This window comes from Sinocyclocheilus grahami, unplaced genomic scaffold, assembly GCF_001515645.1.
Source record: "Sinocyclocheilus grahami isolate Dianchi unplaced genomic scaffold, SAMN03320097.WGS_v1.1 scaffold6428.1, whole genome shotgun sequence".
Taxonomy (NCBI): Eukaryota; Metazoa; Chordata; class Actinopteri; order Cypriniformes; family Cyprinidae; genus Sinocyclocheilus; species Sinocyclocheilus grahami.
The window spans coordinates 1-10,456 of record NW_015510843.1 but is presented as its reverse complement, the minus strand read 5'-3'; the positions used below and the strand labels follow the sequence as shown (position 1 = coordinate 10,456).

The 10,456-nt window shown below is 41.9% G+C and overlaps 1 protein-coding gene across 1 annotated transcript; it reads right to left on the bottom strand.

Annotated features, from left to right (window-relative positions):
- Nucleotides 1–1,581: 1,581 nt before the first annotated feature.
- Nucleotides 1,582–10,250, bottom strand: LOC107577579 (stonustoxin subunit beta-like; the record flags this gene model as incomplete). Its single annotated transcript, XM_016263638.1, has 3 exons — nucleotides 1,582–2,139; nucleotides 5,394–5,440; nucleotides 10,148–10,250. Coding segments are annotated over 3 exons (677 nt in total), but the record flags the coding sequence as incomplete, so codon positions are not given.
- Nucleotides 10,251–10,456: the final 206 nt, after the last annotated feature.

The window sequence follows — 10,456 nt, the reverse complement described above, 5'->3', positions numbered from 1 at the left end:
AGAGCTGAAGACAAATAACCACAGCCTTCCTCTGTCACCATACAGCCTGACAACCTACACACACAAAACAGTCTGATAAAAAAAGGAAAACTCACGTCCATCTGTTAATGTCTCTAAATCTACAAAAATACCCTGATTACAACAACAATGTTTGAACACGTATGTTTTAATGAGAAAATCTAGTCCGCCATAATTTTTTAAGATAACTGCATGACTGATTAAATGGCTGCTGCCGAATGCTGAATAATGCTGCCTTTGGAGGAAGCAGTCCAATGTAGGAAGGCATCAAGGCACATCCAATTCCAATGACAACTCCACTTCCGGTCTCCTGAGATGCTTTCATCTGATGGCAGAAGGCAGCATTAGATGTATACTTCGGTGCCTATGATATCCCACAATCCTGTGCGTTCCATTCCATGATGGTTAAGATAAAAAAATAACCATGGAGGATGCAGCCACTGTGTGTGCGCTGCAGAAGTGATTACCTTACTGTATAACACTACTCAAATCTTCAGTAAACAGTTCTTTTGTTTTTAATACAAGTGATAAGTGGTCAGTATTGCCTACTAAAGATACAGCACACTTTGATTGGATACATGTGTGTGTGTGACATATTCCTCTGTCTTCATCATGTGTCAGTCGTCTCACAGCGGTCAGATGATCCAGACAGAACATGGACAGACTCATGCCCCACAGAGAGAAAACTGTCCTGGACACACAGACTCAGAGACCCCCGTCCAGCAGCAGAGACTCCAACAACGTCCATATTTAGTACATGAGAGAGGAACCAATGAAGATGAAGAATGAAAACAGATTGAGAGATGAGAGGAGAAATCAGAAAGACACATGAAATAGAGGAGACGTCTGTCTGAACACATGCTGTAATCACACACTGCAGTACATCGCCTGTTTCATCTCAATGTTTAGAGTGCAGCTATTACATTAAAGATACATTTTCACCTGATCTGATGCTTATGTCATATGATATACAGTCATATGAATAATGCTTGTATTTTATTTTGACCTAAATAAAACCACATTTTTAGGTTACGTGACAAAATGTTTTAACAAATTCAAAAAAAAAATCTATTAAGTGTAACATGCCAAGGTAGCAACAAAACAAAACACGACTTGCTCAGAATTATAGTTTTAACAACAGATAATTTAGCAGTAACAACTGTGTTGAATAGAGTGAGCCAAAAATGACTTTACAACAAAACAATCTTCAGCAACACTAAAATTATCTATCAATACTCTCTCATTTAAAGTAACAATATATATATCATTAATAAGATTTTAACAGCATTATACATTGATCAGTAGGAAATCACATTGAAAATCACACACACACACACACAAACTCTTATTTCAAACATGGCGTTGTATAGTACTTTTAAATGCATATACTGCAACTTGGGGAAATGGATTTGCTCAATGTTTAGCATTGTTTAGCCGTAGCACCATTGCTAGCTAAAGGCAAAAAGCAACACTGAAAGCATCAAAATGTTCTAATGTTTGTAAGTTGAGTTATGTAAGAAAAAATGGGACAAATATAAGTTTCTGAAATAATAGACCATTTGTTTGTGATGTCTCAGTTGTTTCTCACAGCAGATTATTTAATCTGACATAGAGACAATGATGATTTAAATACTCTGAATCCAGCATAGAGGGGTTCAGTGAATGTGGTGTTGAATGTGTGTAAGTGTGTGAGTGTGTGTGTGTCAGAGACGCTGTAGAAGGACAGAGTGCCAGCTGACACATCCACATACACTCCTACTCTATTAGAGGATGAAGGGGCTGGTATGTCAGTTTTCTTATTATCATTCCAGGCAGAGTATCTGTTTTCAGTGCAGTACAGACTCCAGGATTTGTCATTGTATCCAAACCAAGATTCACTTCCTCCTTTCCTGTTGATTGCTTTATATGTCACTGCTATATAAGCCCATCCACTCCATTCAACCTCCCAGTAACAGCGTTCAGTTAGATTCTCTCCACACAAAACCTGCTCATGCTGCTCAAATCTCTCTGGATGATCAGGATACGGCTGATGATCTTCGACGTGTGTTGCCTTTCTGTAGTCTTCAGACAAGATGAGTTGAGTGTGTGCTGTGTTTGGATCCAGTGTGAGATAACATGCATCTGAACACAAGAAGAGACATCACAAGTACATTAAGGACAGTTTCAGAGCTCTGAGTGTGTGTGTGTGTGTGTGTGTGTGTGTGTTCTGGCATATATGGCTGATGTGGAATATAAATGACAAATTTGATAACACAGGTATTTCAATGTAAACATGGTTTATGAGGACCCTCTCTGCAAACCAAATTGGTTAAAACATACTAAACAGTGATTATTTCAAAATCTAAAAATGCTGAAAATTTTGTATGAGGGGTAGGCGGAGGGTAAGGGGATAGAACATTAATTTCCCTTTCAAGGGAACTTCGAACTGCGTCCTCTAGGGGTCGCTATGGGGGATGCCTCAATGTGACCCGTGTCTGAAGCATACTGTACATTCAAAAAAACACCAACAACATGTTGGCCGGCGACAGCCTATGACGTCACTACTGGTGCGACTATAGTATAAATAGGTGCTGGGAGAACACCGTCATCCTCTTCTTCGTCTTCAGTGACTGTTTTGTTTGAAGCGTGCATTCCGGTGGTAAGAGCAATCTTTCTTCCCTTATTATGGCAAGCACTAGCAAGACGTTTAGGAGATGTGTGGATCCGTGTCTTCGTTATTTGACACCTGATGACTCACATGACCTTTGCGCTCTTTTGTTTGGGCAAAGAGTCCTTCCTCGAAAAGAGAGACAGACGAGAGCGGAGCTTTTACATAGAAAAAAACTCTCGCAGTGAACGCAGATTACCCCCTCGAGGACAGTGCGTGCGTACCCCGGTTCAGGAACGAAGGAGAATGAGGTCGTGGGGATCGCAGGCAGATCTGGCCGATGAGTTTAAGGAGGGTTTTCCCTCTCGCGCTCGTCGGCCGTGGACGAGGGTGAGCCGCTGGAGGATGATGATGTGATTTCCCTAACATCATCTGATCCAGCGACCAGTGTTCTGCTGGGTTCGGCCAAGGAAGAGCAGGAGATGTCTGAGGAGGGCGAAGAAGTTGAGGCTGAGCCCTCCCAATCTTCCTGCCCTGCGTATGATGAGCTACTGGAGGTTATGGATCACGCCACGGCGAGGCTTGGCTTGCCGTGGAAGCGGGCCAGGAAGGTGGCACCGCGAGGTCGTCTCGACGAGCGTTATCTGTCTGACCATAGCTTCCCAGCTCAAGTGAGCCTTCCTTTTCTTCCTGATCTCCATGCGGAGGTCGAGAAAGAATGGAGGAGGCCGTTTTCTTCACGCATCCATCAGTTCCAGCATACGAGTTATGTCAACATCGAGGGGATGCGTGAAAGCGGCTATGAGAATATGCCCCCTGTAGAAGAGACGCTGGCTAGCTATCGCTCTATGGGTGAGACATCAACTCTCAAGATTCCATCCTTGCTATCTAAGCCCCTTCAGGATACATCTTGCTTAAATGGCAGGGCATATGCAGCAGCAGGTCAGGCTGTTGCTTCATTGCACATGATGGCGGTGCTTCAGGCGTATCAGGCTGATCTACTGAAAGACCTGGATAAAGGGGAGGGCCTTTCTCCTGATGAGGTAGCTGAGTTGCGCCACACCACGGATCTTGCTCTCCGTGCTACTAAGCAGGCCGCCTCTGCTATGGGTAGATCTATGGCGGCCATGGTGGTAACGGAGAGACATCTGTGGTTGAACCTGGCAGATATCGGGAAGAAAGAGAGGGGCTTTCTCCTCGATGCTCCGGTTTCACCTTCCAAACCTTTTGGTACCTCCGTCGAGACGGTGGTTGAGAAGTTCAGGGAGGCGAAGGCGCGTTCAGCGGCCTTCAAAACCTTCATTCCACGAAGGTCCAGGTCTGAGCCCGAACAACCATGGAGTCCTGGCCCGCCTCGGTCTGAGGATCAGAGATGGGCACAGAAGGTTAGTGTCACGTCTTGCGTTCCTCCCCACCTGCGGGTAGGGCTAGGAGGAATCGCAGGTCAAAGGAAGGTAGGCAAGACCTGAGGGAGGTGATCCAGATGAGGCGTTCCCAACACTCTCGTCCGGACCAGAGTGATACCTCAACATCAACTCATCTCCTTCGGGGGGTTTAACATCTGCCCTCATCTTCCCCTTCCTAATTCCCCTGTAAACACCATCATCTCCACCTGACCGAGGTTAGGTAGGAACCTCCTGCACCTGCATTGCAGTCTCTTATGCTGGACCTATAATGTTTTCGGTTGGTTCTGTGTCTTACATAGTAACCACCTTACCGATGGTCCGGACTAGAGGCTTCTTCGGGCTTTGCTTTTTTTAAAAATATATAAAATGCGCTGGTGGTTATGTGAATCCGTCTGCTAGCCTTCTTTGCAGTGTTTCTGGGACATGTGTGTTTCTGTCCTTTTCTAGGGTAGGTCCTTGGTGAGCACCCCCTCTGCTGGACTCAGAACCGGGTTCTTGACTTTTGCAGTGATGACCTCACTCATCGATGCTGGATCCAGACTGTATGATAGCCCTTTTTCCGGCTTCATGCTTCTTGGATCATGTGGCCAGAGCACAGGCTTCTGCAGGAGCCTTCTTGGTCATCAGGTCCCCGGCACAGCACTGCAATTCTCCTGGACGTCCGGGCTGGGCTTATGCTTTTCAGGCTGCCCTGACTGGGACGCCCTTTTCCAGGTTCGCCCCAAGGAGCTTCCTGTGAATCAGGATATCCCCTCTCGCTGAGTGGCGTTTCTGCGAGAAACCCTTCTTGTGAAGTGCTATCGCCAGCCAGTGCTCCCCTCGCCTGAGAGGGTTGTCTTTGAGCTTGCCACTCCCGTTTGGCTGTCTCAGTACTTCTGGGCATCTGTGAGGGACATCTGTTCCCTTTCTTTGAGTTGGCTTAAGCCCCAGTACTCGCCTTGGGCTCCACTCAACTAGTGTGTCTCTGTTGATATCTCTCCCCTCAGACGGAGAAGAGGATGACGTGTTCTCCCGGCACCTATTTATACTACAGTTGCACCGGTAGTGATGTCATAGGCTGTCGCCGGCCAACATGTTGTTGGTGTTTTTTCACCTATTTATACTACAGTTGCACCGGTAGTGATGTCATAGGCTGTCGCAGGCCAACATGTTGGTGGTGTTTTTTTAATGTATGCGGGTACACGGGTCACGTCGAGGCATCCCACATAGCGACCCCTAGAGGACGCAGTGTCTCGTTCCCTACTCAGGGAACCATGGTTACATACATAACCTGAGACGTTTGTACAGTATAAAAACCATTACACCGATGGAGAGTCCCTATAAGCCACATATACAAGAATGTATGTGTGTGTGTGTGTGTGTAAGAGAGAAAAAAGACCTACATTTTCTCAGTCCTGGTATGATTCTCAAAGGGTCTCCATGGTCAAAACTAAACAGAAACAAATATAAGCCACTGATGAATAATGTGTGATGATTTGAAGTGTGCAAGAATGCTCAAAAATATCAGTGAGCATTTTAAAATCAATGAATACAGTTTTAACATAAAGCATTCAAACTGAGAAAACAGGAGTCAAATTCAGGTTTATGCAAAATTCTAATAAACTCTAACAGAGCTCCAAAAGACAGATCAAGCAAAAAGACAGAAAATAAACAGATTAAATCCATAAATGTGGCAATATCTTCAAGATGCTGGAACAAACTACCTTAAAATAATTTTCACTTTGCGATAGTTAAGCTTTGTTTGCAGACTGCATGAAAATATAAGTCCTACCTGTTGCAATATTCTCAGCAACTTCTCTCATAAAACAGCATTTATTTTGTAAGTTGTAATATCTGTAGGATATCAGACCGAATCAGACAATCTAAGATTTGGTCAAAACCGAGTTGAGGCACGAGGAGTCACAAAAATTCCACAGAGGCCCCTGACAACAGGATGTCATAAATCAGACCCCAGCCTCTCTGAAGCAAGCCTAAACCTAAGCCCCAGAACAGTCACAGAACAGTCTTCAACATTAACACAAAAGAACACATTGACAAGTCCAAGGAGATTGTCAAATTTTGGGGCAAGTTATCAAGTCACTGAATAATGAATAAGAATAATGGTCAAAAGAGATGACCGCATGACTATCACCCGATAGTAACTACAGTCACAAGCTCCTCGTAAATTGACTTCCCCCACTTCACGACAAGAACAGACAGACTAAAATTCCTTACAGACATTTTAATCTCTGGTCTCCTTACGTCCACAGAATGCCAAAGAAACTTCATTTCCATGCACCTAAATGACACTAAAAGGACTCGAGCAACTAACCATTGCTATATATCTAACCCCATATCATGTATCTAACCCACATGTTTAACCATCATGTCTTAATCATTTATTGTGTATGTATTGTTAATAACTATTGAAGAGCTTAAGGGGTCATATTCATGCTTGGTATGTGTGAGTTTAAGAATTCATGCTTGAAACGTTTCTTCCAATCAATACTTGGTCAAATGTATCATATTCTTATTATAAGAAATCATGTCCAAAATGTATACTCTACCAGAGCGGGAAAAACGCAGGTCATGTGAATGATGAGATAACAGTTGATTTATGAATGGGAAGGAGAAACATTGCAACACCCCGAGCTACAATTGGTCGAAACACCATTTGGGTGTGTTAAACAGCCTGGTTTAAATACTCAGGACACCATCAAACTGCGCGCTTTTTGGTCTTTTGCCTTTTGCCTTTTTGCGGGTCTGACTTCTTGTGTCTAGCTTTTAGCCATGCGGCTTTTAGCTTTTCACTCCTAGTCATGCTTCTTTAGTTTTGAGCGTGGTCTGGCTTACACGCCAGCTCCTCCAAAACCATGAGAAGAAACGCCACCTGGTCTCATCAAACTTTACATCTATTTCTATTTCTTTAGTTTGTTTTATTTTCCGTTGAGAGTTTCGTGTTCTGAGTTAAGCCGAACGCCGCATCTCCGAAGAGTGCTGTCTACCCTTCAACTGCAGACCACAGCTCCGCGTCGCCAGCCAACGCCCAACCACTGGCTTCCCAAGACTGAACCTCCAGCCAATCAGCAACCTCGGGAAACCCCTTTCAGCAACCAGACAAGAAAGGGAACCCCGCAACACAGAAAGCAAGTACCTCCAGATTCTAAACTGAACTGGGGCAGTTAATCTAAATTTTAACCTCATTGAGGAACTCAGTGCGAGGGTTAATTAAGTGATTGATGGTTGTTCAGATCTATACAATGGCACATATTGCTGTAAACTTGGGATTTCACATTTTCATTCTCTTAAACTAATTATTTTCCTCACTTTCTCTCTTTCTGCAACTTGTGTGTGAATGCGTGTGTTAGATTAGTTTATATGTCTTAGATTTATCCAATAAAGCCTTATTTATATGGAAAAGAGAAGTATCTTGTGTTTTGTGCTCACAAGTTAATGTCTTAAACTGCCGATCTTGTTACTATGCTAATTAATAGTGTTTTCACTATATTTTGGATATAGATATCCATTGCAGAATTGCTGTCATACGGCTCGTTCACTGAATCGCTGGCCGTCTCAGTGATCCGCCGTAAAACAGTGATTCTGTCCTAATTCCCTTGCATATTAATGGTGGAGTTCCCTTTAAAATCTTAAATGATTCCCTTTGAGCTAAATTATTGACCTGTTTCCCTTACATATCCAAACATATCTCAATCCAAAATAAAGGTTCACTGGTAAACACATTGAAGATTAGTAAACAGACTGTCAATTCAAAAAGTGATCTGCTGTTTCCATACTGAACTGAGCTTATTGAAGCCTCTCCTCAATTGAAGCCAAAAAATCCAACCTGTTCTCACTCCCAAGACAATAATGATAACAAAATCCATGTCCCAAAATATCATGCCATTATGATAAATTATGCTGAAATTGCTATGCATCAATAGCAAGGAGGTTAGTACCGTACTTCAACGAGTTTGAAGTAAGTGTTGGAAATGGAAAAAGAAAGGGTGATGATTATTAGAAATGCAGAAAGTTTTGCAACAAAAGAAACTCATTAGTGCAAAATGCACATTACATAGATCTTGCAGCCTAGGGTGAAGTCATTACATTAAATCTGTGCCAAATCATTGTCAATGTAATTTAATGGAAAACAATGTAAATTACATTCTGTGCCATTTGAACCACCTCTGAAGTCATAGTTTGGTGTTGCTGACAATGTTGGGCAAGTTACTTCCAAAATGTAATACATTATATATTACTAGTTACTGTTTTTTGAAAGTAATTAATTACATTACAATATGACTGTCTCTGAATTGTAATGCGTTACACTTCTTTTGAGTTACTTTCACCAAAATATCCACAGAAGTATTATAAAATGCCAAAATGTAGTTTATTGCTGCCCATTCTACATCCAGTGGAGGGTAATGGGGTAGGTCTATATAGCATACAATTATAAAATCATATTTAGATACCATTGTAGTTTAGGTTAAACACAGATAAGCACAAACCGCATTATTACATTAATAATAATAATAAATAACACCAGTAAATAAAGCGAAATGTTATAATGTACAAACAATAAACACAATACCTAGCCTATAGACTATTTTGAACGGTTTCAGAAGAAAACAAGAATGAAAAATATAAGCTGCTAAACAAGCCAAAACGAATAGGCTAATTCAATGCGAAACTGAAAGCAAAGGCGTTCTCGGGCAGCCTAGCTCTCTCATTCGGCATTAATCCATTAAATGTGTTCATATTTGCGATGTATTTGAATGCTAAACTATTATTTATTATGTAAACCAGGCTTACTTAACGCGCTTAAAAACATCCTCGTCACATGAGCAACTGAGGCTGAACGGCACAGATTGTACGCAGTATGCACTATTTAAATTAACCAGTGTATCTATCTATACGTTTGGTTGACTATTTTATTCTGATAATGAACAGGCTGCAATGTTTGCAATGCTGTATGTGTGTCCGTGAGGCGCCGGCGCGATCGAACAGCGGAAACAAACAACAAAAAAAATACTAAATTTTTGGTCATACAGATCATTCGAAACTGCAATGTGTGTGTTTATTTTTATTTCTGTCATGTCGGTTTCCTTTCCGTGGACTTTCGTAGAGCGCCGCGCCACACAAATAGCATATGAACCAAACTCAGCAGCATATCTCTCAGTCTTTTCCTTTCGTTTTGCTAATCTGTTAATTAGGCTATTTAAGTCAAATATTTCGCATATTCATTGTATATAAACACTATGATTGAATAAAAACAAATTTTATTTTTAGTTAAACTTAATTTTTGTTGCTTGTCTGTGCTCGTCAGCTGCCTTTTTCTCTTCTCCGACCCCGCAGCTCTCTCCGATAGCTTAGTGTTAGTGGCACCAGTCCAGGTGTTTCCAGGTTTTACTCGTGCTATTTCTCAATGTTGAGAGTTTGGTGTCACACATATTGCACCTGACTATGCATTCTTATCCTTTTCTCAGATTAACTGAAAATAACAGGAGTGTGTCCATCTCACAAATGTAGAATCCGTCTCTGCAGTCATCTCAACCATCTAATTCCAGCAACAGGAAATAGACAAACTATTTTACCCGAGGAATTTTTTCTCTGGTGCTGTTTTGCGGTGTTGGTAAATTCACCACTTCATTTTGAGTTAAAATAAGTTGTTGTAACTTGCGTTACTGAGATTGAAACGAGTAATAATATTACCCAAATGTTATTAGTAATGCGTTATATTACTACATTACAGCAAAAAGTAATATACTACTGTAATATTATCACTTTTGTAATGCGTTACTCCCAACACTGGTTGCTGATGCTGTGTGGTACCAGTATAAGTATATTCACTGAAAACATTATGTTTGAATTTTAACAATGCAGCACTTCTGGTCCAGTGTGTGAGCCTCTTTACGCTTTGTTTTGCTAATTCTGGAGGCTCTACCTAAAGGAAAGGATCTGATAATGATGGCATGAAAAGAGACAGCACATGATTTATTAATAACTGGCCAAATTGGGTAGTGAGTTGACGGTGTTACCTGCCATGGTTAATTTCACCCACATTTGGCAGGTTAGTGGGTGTTAATTTCAAACCCTGAACCAAACTGAGTTGATCAGTATTAGTGATCTTGAGTAAAACCCCCTCACTGCCCCCACATACTTGAGTATCTGCAGTTTATAGTTTGGATCCTCCAGTTTGTGTTTGAGCAGCTGGTCACCTGATGGTCCTGGGTGATTGTAGCTCAGATCCAGCTCTCTCAGGTGTGAGGGGTTTGAACTCAGAGCTGAAGACAAATAACTACAGCCTTCCTCTCTCACCATACAGCCAGACAACCTACAGATGGATAAAATAAATAAGAACCACTAAGCCATGTTAAATGTTAGATTCACTGAGTGATCTCTTAAAGTTTTACCTCAGTATCTCCAGCTGACAGTTTGGACTCTTCAGTGCCTCAGAGAGCAGCTTCAC